At 33.9% G+C, this 14,510-nt stretch overlaps 3 protein-coding genes across 7 annotated transcripts in view; 1 reads left to right on the top strand and 2 right to left on the bottom strand.

Annotated features, from left to right (window-relative positions):
- Positions 503-6,080, top strand: LOC107625998 (cytochrome P450 704C1). Of its 3 annotated transcripts, none has more exons than XM_021116356.1 (6): positions 503-963; positions 1,813-2,028; positions 2,264-2,554; positions 3,113-3,439; positions 3,761-3,964; positions 4,665-5,702. In XM_021116356.1, exons 1-6 carry the CDS (start codon positions 670-672, stop codon positions 4,692-4,694), a joined length of 1,362 nt encoding a protein of 453 aa, XP_020972015.1. In that variant the 5' UTR covers positions 503-669; the 3' UTR covers positions 4,695-5,702. The 3 variants fall into 3 exon arrangements, with proteins under 3 accessions (XP_020972015.1, XP_016184244.1, XP_020972016.1); XM_016328758.2 differs by lacking the exon at positions 4,665-5,702 and adding an exon at positions 5,735-6,080 and having other exon boundaries at positions 504-963; XM_021116357.1 differs by lacking the exons at positions 503-963; positions 4,665-5,702 and adding exons at positions 1,412-1,549; positions 5,735-6,060.
- LOC107628550 (protein PYRICULARIA ORYZAE RESISTANCE 21) lies at positions 6,682-8,630 on the bottom strand. Its single transcript, XM_016331187.2, has 3 exons — positions 8,447-8,630; positions 8,265-8,349; positions 6,682-7,276 (listed from the first exon to the last, which is right to left on the bottom strand). The coding sequence occupies exons 1-3, from the start codon at positions 8,456-8,458 to the stop codon at positions 6,807-6,809; spliced, it is 567 nt and encodes a 188-aa protein (XP_016186673.1). The 5' UTR covers positions 8,459-8,630; the 3' UTR covers positions 6,682-6,806.
- Positions 9,246-14,510, bottom strand: part of LOC107627844 (BEACH domain-containing protein C2-like) — a 24,174-nt gene continuing 18,909 nt past the window's right edge. Inside the window, exons 25-33 of one of the 3 annotated variants that reach the window (XR_002358023.1) lie at positions 14,402-14,486; positions 14,193-14,313; positions 13,314-13,410; positions 12,853-12,966; positions 12,319-12,676; positions 11,169-11,932; positions 10,559-10,681; positions 10,207-10,389; positions 9,246-9,629 (exon numbers count right to left, since the gene is read on the bottom strand). Coding sequence is in view for 2 of the 3 variants with exons in the window: in XM_016330662.2 (XP_016186148.2) it covers positions 9,552-9,629; positions 10,559-10,681; positions 11,169-11,932; positions 12,319-12,676; positions 12,853-12,966; positions 13,314-13,410; positions 14,193-14,313; positions 14,402-14,486 (1,740 nt within the window). In the remaining variant the exon portion in view is untranslated. Of the gene's footprint in view, positions 9,630-10,206; positions 10,390-10,558; positions 10,682-11,168; positions 11,933-12,318; positions 12,677-12,852; positions 12,972-13,313; positions 13,411-14,192; positions 14,314-14,401; positions 14,487-14,510 lie in introns of those variants that run through there. The other 2 variants (XM_016330662.2, XM_021116355.1) reach the window with 2 other exon arrangements.

A 14,510-nucleotide genomic window follows, 5' to 3' on the forward strand; every position in this document is an offset into this window, starting at 1 on the left:
AAAAATCAAACTTTTGTGTTTTAGTTCAAATTTAAAAAAATTTATATTTTTATAAATTTATGAATTTAAAATGAAATATTAAATGATTTCTAAAAATTTATTAAAAATAATTATTTGACTCATTAGCATCTAAAAAATTATTACCAGAACTTTTGATGTTGAAAAAATTAATATAAAGTATAGCCTTCTAAAATGACATAAGAATCAAATTAGATTTGATTTACTATTGATATAACATATACAATAAATCAAATCCAATTAATTCGATTTACATTAAAAAAGCGAATTTACTCTATTGATATAGATTTAATTGTATAAATTATCCTATTATCTAATTAATAAGGAGTACAACAATGTTATTTATTTTCAGTAAGAAAAAAAAAACAATGTTATTTATTTAATAAGAAGTGTTTCAAGAAAGAGTTTTAATATTTCATTTTAATGATTAGAAAAATAATTGAAATTCCTAGGCTAATAACCTATTAATGGTCAGAAAAGACAGAATACCTTGCAAAATGTCGTACACAACTACAACTACTGAAAGTTACCAAGGTCCAAGGGCACCATCAATTGATTCCTTGGATCCTATAAATGAAGTTGCATCTTGCAACCTTTGCAACTGAACTATACTAAACTATAAACTCTCTTGAATCTAACACATCATCATAAATGGATTTTCTTCATAATCCTTATGTCTTTGCATCTCTTTCTGCAGGTTTAGTTCTTCTGTTGGCACAATTTCTGTTCAGAAGAAGAGATAGAAAGAAGAAGAAGTACCATCCAATTGGTGGCACAGTGTTCAACCAAATGATGAACTTCAATAGGCTGCATCATTACATGACTGATCTTGCAGGAAAGCATAAGACTTACAGATTGCTGAGTCCATTCAGGAATGAGATTTACACTTCTGATCCTATCAATGTGGAGTATATCCTCAAAACCCATTTTGAAAATTATGGAAAGGTACAAACTTTTTGCAGATGCTAGAATAATATTCATTGATTTTCAGTTTTTTGGGATATATTAAAACTGGGTTGGTTAAATAGGTTAAATAAACGATTTATGGTTGTGGTTCTTATAAAACTTTTGTTATGGTCTTAGCCCAAATTTTTTTAGAAGTAAATGAAATTCTTTGCGAATATTATTTCACATACATATCAATTTGGACCCTTTTTTTAAGCCTTTAAGTAACTATGTAGATGGATATTAGCTCAGCTGCATTCAGGATAAAAAATAAATAAATAATAAAAAACTTCATCACTTTTATTCCTGGTGAGACAACAGTCATATTTATTTTCTTGCTGATTTTAATTATAAGATTGAATCAGTTAGGAGGTTCTGAGTTTCCTGTTATCATCTTCATGTATGATCAAAGCAATGATGTCTTGTGCATGCAGCAACCCATTGGCCAGCGCCAGACCCTTAAATAGAGCTCCGATCCGCGACGGATTAGTCCTTGGCCTGTCGGGATGGGGGATACCGTGGGCAACCAAAAAAAAAAAGCAATGATCTCTTTCTATTTATGTTTCTCCTTCAAAATCTGGACATGGTGTGATGTGGTTGTTATGGTTGTCAATTTTAGGAATTTTTTTCATATATTGTCCTTTGGAGAATACTGATGAAACTTGTACATAGATTTTGGAAACTGTGAATTCTGATTAATAAAAAGCAGGTTAATAAGAGCATTAATAGTAATAGGTACATATAGAAGATGTTATGTGATGTAATTATTTTGAGTCAGTTCAATTATCAAAAAGATGAAACTAAGTTAGCCATATTGTCTTCATTTTTATTCTCAAAATCTTGGTGCAGGGAATGTACAACTACCAAAATTTAAGGGATTTCCTGGGTGATGGAATCTTCACTGTTGATGGCGAGAAATGGCGCGAACAGAGGAAAATATCAAGTCATGAATTCTCCACCAAGATGTTAAGAGATTTCAGCATTTTTGTATTCAGAAAGAATGCAGCAAAAGTTGCAAATGTGGTGTCTGAAGCTGCAACTTCAAACAAGACATTGGAAATCCAAGTAGGTTTACGTATTCTTGGTTTAATTACTCTAAGATTCCTATAGTTTTAGTCTATTTTCAGTTAGGTCATTATAATTTAAAAGTTTGCAATAAAGTTTTCATGTTGTACAAAAATTTCCAATCATCTCCTATACTGGAACCTGATTGAAAATTTAAACTATATGCTCTAAAACATATTATATGATTTCCTTTTCTTGTGTCATTGGTGTTAACTTGATCCAAAATCTTATGTAGGACCTTTTCATGAAATCAACTTTGGATTCAATATTCCAAGTTGCATTTGGAACTGAACTTGACAGCATGTGTGGATCAAGCGAAGAAGGGAAGAACTTCGCCGATGCTTTTGAAACTTCAAGTATGCTTACTCTATTCCGGTATGTCGATGTCTTCTGGAAGATAAAGAAATTTCTGAATGTTGGATCAGAGGCTGTCTTAAGAAAGAATACCAAAATCTTAAACGACTTTGTCTTTAAGCTAATTAACATAAGAATGCAGCAATTGCAGACTTCAAAGGATGATTCTGCTGTAAGTTTACTAGTTACAAGTTGTGTCTCTAATTGAAAAGAAAATATATTAGCTTAAATAAGTTTTCAATCTATGTAAAGTTTGTGATATTTTGTTTTCCCCCCTTCAAATAATTTAGTTTTGAACCCTATGAAATTTAAATATTTGTTTTGGTCCTTGCTGTTAGTAAATGTTAACGTGACAGATTAAATGCTATGCCACAAGATGAGACAAGAGATACTTAGGGTGTGTTTGGTTTGCATTTTCATTTTCAGTATTTTTTGTTTTTAGAATTTTGTGAAGAAAAAAGAAAATAGGTGGCGAAAACAGAGAACAAGATTTTATTATTTTCACTTTTTCCTTCAAAAATCTTGAAAACAGTAACACTGAAAATGAAAACATCAACCAAATACAACCTTGGTTTTAACTGTCATGTCAATATTTGCTGCAGACAAACTAATTGTAGGTACAAAACCAAACATTAAACCAAGTCACAAATTTTACAAGGACTAAAAACTTATATAACCCAAATAGGCTTACATGAATTATGCATTTTCTCACTTTGGATGGAATATGCAGAACAAACATGGTGACATACTCTCAAGGTTTCTGCAACAGGAGAAATATGATTCGACATACTTAAGAGACATAATTCTAAACTTTGTTATAGCTGGAAAAGACACAACAGCTGCAACACTTGCATGGTTTATTTACATGCTGTGTAAGTATCCTGAAGTGCAAGAAAGAGCTGCAGAAGAAGTGAAAGAAGTAACAAACACGAAAACTAAAACATTTAGCAGTGGTGCCGAGTTTGTGTCTTATGTAACTGATGAAGCTCTTGAAAAGATGAATTATCTCCATGCAGCAATTACTGAAACTCTCAGACTTTATCCTGCAGTTCCAGTGGTAAGGATATTCTTCAAGTTTATCTATTGCTTCTAAATCCCAAGATTGTTATCATCACAGATTTGCAGTGTTTAAGATTGTAGGGTAAATCTCAAATCTTTTCTCTGAAGAATTCGTCCATCGTCATTTGAAAAAACGTGACATATTAGTCATTCCTTATAAAACTCATGCATGCATGGAAGGACTAATATGTCTACTTTTTCTGAATGACGAGGTGCGAACTTGTTCAGCAAGAGAATAATAAGAGATAAGTTTGTCATTTTCATCAAATTTTTGTCGGGGAGGAAATCAGGAGTTAACTCAAAATTGTAAGACTTGCAGGATGCAAAGATTTGCTTTGCTGATGATATATTACCAGATGGATACAATGTAAATAAAGGAGATATGGTATCTTATCAACCTTATGCAATGGGGAGGATGAAATTCATTTGGGGTGATGATGCAGAAGAATTTAGACCAGAAAGATGGCTTGATCATAATGGCATTTTTCAGCCAGATAGTCCTTTCAGATTTACAGCTTTCCAGGTATTTTGGTTTAATTACTTTGAAGGACCTATAATTTTCTTAAACTTTTAATTGGATCCTTATAGTTTAAATGTTTGTAACCGATTGAGTCCTTATATTGTACAACAGTTTCTAATCAAATTCTTATAGTATAAACATTTCTAATTGAGGTTTTATATTGTACAAACGTTTTTAACTTGATCTCTAGTTTACAATTTTGTGATCAAGTGTTTATCATCCAATATAAGACTTGATCATAAAATTTTTAAACTAGAGGGACCAAAATGAAAAATATTTATGAAGTATAAGTACCTGATCATAAATGTTAAAACTATAAGGACTTGACTTGCATTGGTTACAAACTCTTAAAACAATAAATTTTTAACGAGTAAATGCTCAAAATGGTCCCTAAATTTCAAATCGCTATTCAATTTAGTCCTCGACTTTTAAAAATGACCAATTAAATCCCTGAAATTCGAAAAAGTGCATCTCTGTTAGTCCCTCGCAGAAGTGCCGTCTAAACGTTGATGATGTGGCATTCCAGTTGTATGCTGATGTGTACCAAACTTGAATTTGATTCAAATTGGTACCTGAAATTGCTTAATAATACCCAAATTAGTTCATTCTCAATTATAAAACCCTAATCTCCAAATTATTGTCTTCTCTTCTTCGGCCTCTTTGCTGTCTTCTTCTCTTCTTCGACCTCTCCGCTATCTTCCAGTTCATCTTGTTTTCTCGTCTGCATGAGTGATGATGGGTGGTGGAGAGAGAAGCCAAAGTAGCTCAAGTAGGAACAATTCTGTAGGGAGACCTTATGACAGCAAAGGAATGTGCAATAGGGGAGGTAAGAACGCCATTTTCTATAATTTTGCGGACTTCGGACGGTGATGAAGTACTCAACGACGACAGAAAATCCTGGTAGGCTATTTAATGGTTGTCTAAACTATGAGGTAAGGTTATGGCTCTAAAGAAAATGTTAAGATGGTTTCACTTTGAGTTTGGATTCAGCTGCGTTTTTTTACTTTGTAGTATGGAATCTTTTTCTGTTGTGCTGATGGAGGTGAAGAACCAGTTTGTGCAACACCCATTTCACAAGAAATTTTGCATGAGTTCAATTGGAGGATGACAAACTTGGAAAGTGATATTAAGACCTTGAAGATGATGACAATGGTTACCTTCTTAAAGTGAAAAAACATATCTTAGCTTAATGGACGAACCTGCAAGGATACATATAATTTAAATTTGTGTTGAATTTAAAATTAATCCAACCACATTAACTTGCAATTAAATAGTTTTTAGGTAAGTGCATTGATGTTGTAGTTCAGGATGAATATGAACTGGAAGATAGCGGAGAGGTCGAACAAGAGAAGAAGACAGTAGAGAGATCGAAGAAGAGAAGACAATAATTTGGAGATTAGGGTTTTATAATTGAAAATGGATTAATTTGGATATCATTAAGCAATTTCAGGTACCAATTTGAATCAAATTCAAGTTTGGTACACATCAGCATACAGCTGGAATGCCACATCATCAACGTTTAGACAGCACTTCTGCGAGGGACTAACGGAGATGCACTTTTTCGAATTTCAGGGATTTAATTAGTCATTTTTAAAAGTCGAGGACTAAATTGAATAGCAATTTGAAATTACCATTTTGGGCATTTACTCAATTTTTAACTGAGAATTGAGTGAAATTATAAGCATCTCTGAAGAAAATTATCTTGCATGCAAGCTTGTATTAAGGCCTGAGGCTAATTCAGAAAACTCGAAATGAATTTTCTTTTATTTGCAGGCAGGTCCTCGGATTTGTCTAGGAAAGGAGTTTGCATACAGGCAGATGAAGATATTCTCAGCAGTTTTGTTAGGTTGTTTCCATTTTGAATTGAGTGATGAAACGAAAGTTGTTACTTACAAGACAATGATAAATCTTCATATTGATGGTGGTCTTGAAGTCAAAGCCTTCCACAGGCACTGGGACTAATTAGCATATCGTTTTTAGAACAATCCAAGCTTTATGGAGAAGCTTAATGTAATTAGAAATAGATAACAAGAATGTAAATAGTAAATACACCTATCTTTCTTGAAGTTAATATTATACATGTTATGTTTATATGAGAAGTTAGTATGTATCTCATGAAATATTCTGTTTTTATCTAAGTATTTATTTTTAAATTTTCACATGAATTAAAAAAATAATTGGAATATGTTGAAGCTGCAAAATTTAAGAATTACTATACAAAATTATCCTTTGAGAGTTTAGACAAGTACATTAATCATTCTCTATTGAATTACTTTATATATTTATACTTTCTCATCATTTGATCCAATATTGATTAGGGTATTATTAATTAATAAGGGATATGACTAGACAAATATTAATGTTAGACTAATTTGCTAAATCAGTACTTATTTGTGAAATAAAATTTAAAAAAGTAAATCTTTATTTGAGAATAAAGGAGTACAAAACTACTAAATGTCATGCAATTAAAATATCAGGGAAGATAACCAACTTGAGTCGGTTGAGTGGTCAGCTTATTCGTCTGCTTAAACAAGTGTTGGGGGTTCGAATCCCGAATGGAGCTCGAATCCGCGACGGATTAGTCCTTGACTTGTCGACTTTGGGAATATTGTGGGCAAAAAGAAAAAAAAAAATCAGAGAAGATTATTCGCAAACTCACCATTAGTAACTAGATGTGAAGGTTTATGTTATCAATACATCTCAGTTCAATTATATTCAAATATTTAAAATTTAAAATATATTAAGAAATTTTCAAAGCGAAAGTTATTATGAAGCAAGAGTTTATTTTCTTACATCCATTAATTACCGATGTCACACATGCTACAATTACTTGTTCCCCAAGTAATCAACTAATTGTACATTGTGATGCTTCTTCTTCATGAAAGTGTTGATAGTGACAGTTCCCATAACAAGGCCAGCTCCCACCATAACTATCATATATTGGTCTTCCATAATAGCCCGGGAGCCCACCTGGGCCACCCTCATAGAAAAGCCCGGCTGGCGAAGAACTCACTGATGATGGGTATGCAAGAACAGAGACAGCAGGTACCGGTTCAAAGAGTTTTACTGGCTGAGTCGGGGCTGCAACATCCTGTCGTGGAGGTGATTTAGGCTTCTCCGGCTCGGCACGGGGAACAGGATGCGGCTTGGGCTTCTCGGGCGGGGGAGGTTTGGGTTTGGCTTCCACAATTTCAATGCTTTTGATGGCACCACCACCTCGGCAACAAATTTTGTCCACTAGCCTTTCTGGGCTGCAACATAGCACTTCGATGATCACTATGTCGTTCTCCGCGTCATACTTTTGCTTTAGAATTTCTATCATTTTAAAAAAGGAATTGTTAGTAGATAATTATTTATTTACATTCTCTCATCAATTTAAACTTTTTGGGACAAGTATCATGGCAATAACAAAGTGTAGAGGTATTTGAAGAGTAGAATGTGCATCAACGACCACCCAGGACCAAGATTACAAAAAACTAACTGTTAAGTTGTAGACTCTGTCATTGCTTTAATCTTTAATTTCTAGCATATTCATTTCATCAAACTTTATTGTCTAAAATTAAAGTTTGGTCAGGTTACCAAAATCAGCAGAACTCATATATATGCATGTCAATCATTAGTGAGTTAGAAATTATTTGTCATGCTCTATAAACTTTGTTAAAAAATTATTTAAGAGAGTTTTATATCATCTAGTTAAAAAAAAGTTGCATTACTTTCCTACATTTTGTTAATTATTTTTTGTTGGTATATATTCAAATGTGTTGGTTAGGGGTGGCAATAGGGCGAGTAGAGGTGTGTTTTTGCCCTATTTAATCTCATTCTGCCCTACAATAACCCGCATAGAACCCGTCTCTTCTCATAAAAAAAAATAGAACCCGTCTCTTATCTACGAGTAGTAAAAAGTTAAACCTTAATCCATCCATGTAGGTACCCATCCCACCTCCTATAATTATTAAAATCTAAAAAATAAAATAAAATTTTAAAATTTATATAACCATTATTACATACATAACATAAATTAAAATAAAAATTTAAATATGATACACTATTATTAATTATTTTACTAATTATTTTATATATATTACATATATTATATATACCGGGACGGGTATTATCTAAATCCGATTCCGTTCTGCCCTGCCTAATAACCCGCGACCCTAAAATCCCGTCCCGGTGCGGGGTGGGTCCCGGCAGGTTTGGGTAGTGTTGGTTGTAACCAAAGTTTACTCCATAAGAATGCATGGTATGTAAACTCAAAACTAAATACGAGAGAGAATTAAACCAATGTATAGTGAAAACTCACGAGGAAATTTGCTGAGGACCCTCTTTACTTTCATGTGGCATTTATAACATTGAAGGTCCACCTTCAGCTTCATTTTCGCCTTTCGCTGAATAAAATATAAACACGGAACATTACCTTTTCTTCAAGTAAACTAAGGAATGGCTACAAAGTAATAATATACGAGAATGCGTGAAGATTGTTACCTTTTCTTCCATGGCTGTAGAACAGAACTACTACACAAGATGCAGGTTCAATAATGAGAATGATAGACATATTATACGGTCTTCACAAATGGAAAAAAATAAAAATAAAAAAGAAAGGAAATGAAAAGAAAGAAACAAATATAATATGGACAAGGTAGTTGTGTGTAATGACAAATGAGATAGATATAATGGTTGGAGTTGTATGAAGTATTGGGTTGGCTACTAACAATACCCTATCATCAACGAATATGCAATCGTGTAATGTGAGGACGTTAAATTTCATAACTAAAGCATTATCATATCATGTCATATTTAGGAAAACGCACGTGCTGGCTTCTGGCCACGGGTTGGGTAAGATTAATTTGTGTAGTCTTGCTGAAAGTGAAAAATTCCATTCATTTAGATATTGAGAATGGGCATCAGAGTAATTTCATTTAGATAGTGTTTGTTTCTCTCTAACATTCACCACTTTCAGTGACAGGTCTTTTATATTTATTATCAGATTTTCATCTTATAAATTACGTACATAAAACTTATTCATGAGAGACGAGTACTTAATATAATATAAAATAATTAAAACAAAGATATGCGGCAACATAGATATATTTGAATTTTTCCCTACTTAATACTAACAAGGTTTAGAAAATAAAAAATGGAAAGATTTATATTAATGTGTCACTTGAAGACTCATGCCTTTAGCCGAAATATACTCATAAATATTCTTTCACTAAAAGAAAGAATAGCTAATATATAAAATTTTCTTTCACTACAATTCTGAAAGAGAAAATAATGGAAAAAATTGAAGAGAAAAAATTTAATGGCTCAAGCCTCAGCGAGAAGTCTGTCAAATACAAGCACTTCAGTAAAGCTGGGAGAGCAAAGAGGACCCCTGATCTAAATCTAAAAGCCTAATACTGTGGTGGTGGTTAAAAAAAAGAAAAGAAAAGAAAAGAAGTGTCACATATGTTACAAGACATCTCTGAAACCAAAGGGATGAAACGAAAATGCTTATAAACAAGAGTGGTATAAACCCCAATCCTAATTTTCCTAATTGTTAATTATTATGTATAGGAGATCTATAATCGACTTCTCTATATCCTAAAAGCTATGACTTTATGAGGTTCTTAAGTCCATCACCTTCCCAACCAAGCTTGAGCATTTGATCAACCACCTTCAAGCTTAACTGCAAGCAAATAGTAAAAGAGTTATCGGCTATTTTATTATATGTAGGGTAGACATCAACATATATTGTAGCTATAAATTTTTTTTATAAACATTTTTTTGGTTAGTTGGAGGAATAATATTTTTTTAAATTTCTGACCCGATGGTCAGGCTTAAAATGTAATGAGATTTTCATGACAAACAAATATATAATAATCTAGTTTTAAGAATAATGAAAGTCACACAGGTTTTAGTGCACCACACTCACTGGTCCAGTGTAACCAATTTGATTTTCATGGAGGTGATCCCACAGGAACACAGAAATATAAAAACCTACCACACTACAGAGGTGTAAATTGTGGTGGAGAAATTCTTGTATGCTCCAAGAACATTTAAGAACTTCTTGTAAATTGTGGAAATCGAGATAAAGTGCAATGCTAGATATATAACTATCATGTGCCTATACCTAATAGCTTAAATTTTTGGAGTAAATGGTTTCACAACAACAACAGCAGCAGCAGCAACAACAACAATAATAATAACAAAGCCTTATCCTACTAGATGAAGTCAACCACATGAATCAAATGATGCTATTACACCTTATCATGTATCATGTATCATGTCTGCAATAAGTCCATTTATGCTTAGATCTCTCTTCTGAGTCTTCTTAGGTCTTTCTTTGCCCCTAAACAGTAAACACTGGTCTATCTTCCATATGATGTACCCTTCTAATCGAATGCTCTGCTGGTCTTCTTTCCACATGTTCAATAGTATTGAAGAAACTAGATTGCAAGTGAGATATAGGAAGTTCATCCGTTTGGAAAATTTACAAGGATTAGGAAAATGATTCCTTCCTCCAAGAGAACACAAACGGATAATTAAGCACGCTAATTCACTCATAAGCAATGACTGATCTATGGCAAGATTGTTATCAAGAATGATTTAACTTACAGCTGGATCAGTGAAGATAATCAAATTTTTATCCAAAGTTGAAACCAAAAGATTCGTGTTATCCTTGTTTAGAGCAAGAGCTGTGATTTCCTGTCCATCTGCCAGCCTCATTACATGAATTACCTAGAGAAAAATAGTATAGTAGAACTGTTAAATGAAGAACCGGGTGCTAAAGAAGGAGATCATGCATCACACAGTAAAAATGCTGGACCAAGATGAACATTTATGATGTTTTGTTAGACTCACATAAAGTGTTAATTTGTTTAAAAATTAAAAAATGTTGATGTCTTCTATATAATAATTCAACAAGAAACAGCAGATAAAGTGGTAAAATAAATAAGATGTTACAATTGCAAGGAGAGAATGCAAACCAATTGTTGGTTTTATGAAAGATTTTTTTTTCATTTATTTATTTTTTCAAATAATGTTGGGTGAAATATACAAAATTTCTGGAGTTAGCTTTTAGGAAAAGAACAAGTTTTCAGTGAGAGCACATACAAAACAACAACAAAACCTTATCTCATACAGCCAGAGAACATAGTGACAGTTTAATGAGATAACATGTGTAATTTATTTTCTGCATCACATTTGAGCATCATGGATATTCTACCTCCAGAGTGTGCAAGTCCAAGAAGCAAATTGATGGTGATGGGACATCGATTCTGTCGGCTTCATGAGTTTCTTTTGGTGGTGAATCAGGATCAGTTATACCTGTCTTGTTCCACCAACTGTTATCCTGGGGTTTACTATTTTCTGCAGAACTGATTCCTAGCAAAGCATTCCTCCCATCAACAGAGATTTCCATGCAACTGACGCCTTTATAGAAAGATAATTCAGTTTTAGCTATCATAACACCATTAATAGTAAAGGTACAGAGAGTATGCTGTGATTCATTCCAGGTCATGACAACTCCTTCAGAGGAAAGGCAAACAGAATGTGCCTCAACACCATCCAGCCTTTTGATTAAACGTCCCCTCCTTATTGAATGCAAGAGAACATCTGATGATTCGGAGCATGAAACAACTATTCCAACATCTGAGTTGACACAACAACTAAGTATTTCACCGTGGTGCCCCCGAAGTACCTGTAGAGGACCCTGAATGCGCCGTCTCTGATTCTTTTCGAAGAACAAATGTGATGAAGAAGTACCGCTGGTTGAAGGAAGTGAGCTAATGGAAGAGTCTGATACACGAGATGTATGTGACCTATGTATTCTCCAGATTATTACTGTTGTATCTTCAGATCCTGTCACCAGATAGTTACTATCCGGTGAAAGACCAACGCAAGTTACAGGAGCACAGTGCGCATAAGCTGTCTCCAAGGTTTTAGCTCCATCTGAGGATACTACCCTAATACTATTATCAGCATGCCCACCTAACCAGAAGCCAAATTTTCAAATTAGATGTTAAATAGCACCATACATAAGCAACAACTACAAGTGTTTTGCAAGTTGAGCTGACACAGTGAATAAATTTTGATCCAACATAGAAGACAGAGACAAAAAACTGTATCCAAGAAAGAGAATTTCTGATGTCCAACTGTCATGCTTTATGGTTATATATTTATTGGTTTCATCTTACCTAGAGGCTATATGGATTTGGATCTACAACCATTAATTGATTATATAGTTTAAGGCAAATAAATGATCAGTAGTACTTCTATCTATATCTTCTTTAACATGTTCCTCTTCTATAAATCCTGTGTGAGTAAACATTGTAAACATCCAAAATAGCTCCCATTGTTAACTTATCTAGATTTACCAGTAATGATTTCTTTGTCACATGTTACAGCGACAATAGCTTGGCTCCTAATTCCAGAAGCAGCAAAAGCTAATGCCTTGGGAAATAGCCACTCTTCATCACTTGCCCCTTTGAACATGCGCATAAGTCCACCAGCAGACCCTGATGCAGCTTTCCCATGATGAAAAAGGAATGGAGTACCCTGGCCATCAGGCGTATTGGGCTGCCACTTGTGTTGTGCAATATGAGCTGCTGGTGCATTCATATCAACAACCACAACCATGTCTGAAGATGCATGAATGGCAGCTGCAGGTAGATTGCAGTGCTGTGGGGATGGAACAACATATGGCTTGACTTCTTTGGGGTTTCGAAATATTGTCTGATATACAAAGCAATATATGGATTAACGGATTATCATTATAATCACATTCATTTGTCATCAACACATGAAAGACACTTATCATAATACTTCTGGCATGAATCTTAAGAAGTACAGAGACAGCATTCTGTATTTATGTACAATGAAGATGTCAAACCAATGGAATCAATAGTTACCTGCAAATGCAGAACCTCGGCTAATGGCTTCTTCTTTAAGTGAGGAACAGTCAGAAGTTGGGATGGTGTCTGTCCAAAATAAGCAATCTGATCTTGTGTTGCACGCTGTTGTACCTTTACTTGTTATGCACAGAAGGGAGTCGTAAGTTGCAGAAACATAAATAAATTATGGTTTTTTTAAAGGTCATATACAACTAAGAAGGTTTCTGGTAAATAGATTTGCAAAAATACAGATAAGATTGCCAATATGCAACAACAACTGTATTGCTAATTGTGGATGGTTTGCTTGTAAATGACAAAATAAATTCATATTGCAAAATAGTATAATTAACATGTCATATATCCTTGAGGCAAAGAAGTTAATTCTCATGGTAAAGAATATAAATAAATAAATAACTGGGGTTGCATTTTATTCAAACATCCAAAAGAATTTGAAATATGGAGAAGCAAAGGAAACATACTGGGTCAGATATTTTATCAATATCCACTGTTCCTTCATAGGTAACATAAAAGAAAACATTATTCGCTGCTATAGCTTCTTTGCCTCTTTGCTTATACCTGCATGGTCGAACTCACTAATGTCACCAGACGTAAATGGTCTAGAAGCTACAAAAATAATGAAAATTTGAAAAGCATTGTTATAGATACTATAACTCCGCCTATGTTACATAGCCGGTCCCAAGTCCAGATAAAAGAGAAGGGTTGTGTTAGGATAGGGATGAAGGCAAAGGAGTTGGATACCTTCGGGTTTAAGCTTTGTATATAAGAAAGGTGAAGAATAGAAATGGGATAGGAATTATCATGGGGGTCTTTATGTCACAATGACGAAAATTGGGAAAAATACAACGTTAAGAAGGAAACAAAGGTGGTATTAAGTAAAGTGAGAACAAGAGTATATGAAGGTCTTTATCAATCTTTGGGTACAAAGAAAGGGGAAAGAGGTATATACAAGATAGCAAAGACTTGAGAAAGAAGGACGGGAGATTTGGATCAACTAAGTGCATTAAGGACAAGAATGAGGAGTTTTGGCCACATATAGAGTATTAAAGGTGTATGGTTTGCGCATAAGCCATAGTAAGTCGGAATATATGGAATGTAAGTTCGGGACAAGGATTGGAAACACTAACATATAAGTGAAAATTGGAGAAAGCACCCTCCTACAAGTAAAGAGATTTAAGTATCTTGTGTATTATATAGGATAATAGAGAAACCAAAGAGGATGTAGAAGAAAAGATTCAAGCAGGCTGGTTAAAGTAGCAGAGTATGTTTGGTTTTATATGTGAAGGAAAAGAGAAGAGTATTGTTAAAGGACAAGCAAAAAATTTGAAGCAGGTGCATACCCAAATATGAGGTCAATCCACTCATGTAAATGAGCAGATGCATACTCACTCTCCAGAGCCATCCTATGCTTATGCACAAAATCAACTGGATTCTCAGCCCAAGGAGGAAGTCTTACAGTATCTGATACACAGGGATAATAACTAAAATATGCACTTGAGTATACCACAAATTCTTCTAAAGAAACAAATGCAGAAAATATAGAGTATACCAAGCTTTTCTCCCAATTGTGTTGTGCCAAAATCAATTGAATTTTCGTTTGTGAGGACCTCAGGGAGGTAAAATAGCTCGGGAACCTAATAGGTTGACATAAATAGGCC

Source organism: Arachis ipaensis, chromosome B02 (assembly GCF_000816755.2).
Source record: "Arachis ipaensis cultivar K30076 chromosome B02, Araip1.1, whole genome shotgun sequence".
Classification (NCBI taxonomy): domain Eukaryota; kingdom Viridiplantae; phylum Streptophyta; class Magnoliopsida; order Fabales; family Fabaceae; genus Arachis; species Arachis ipaensis.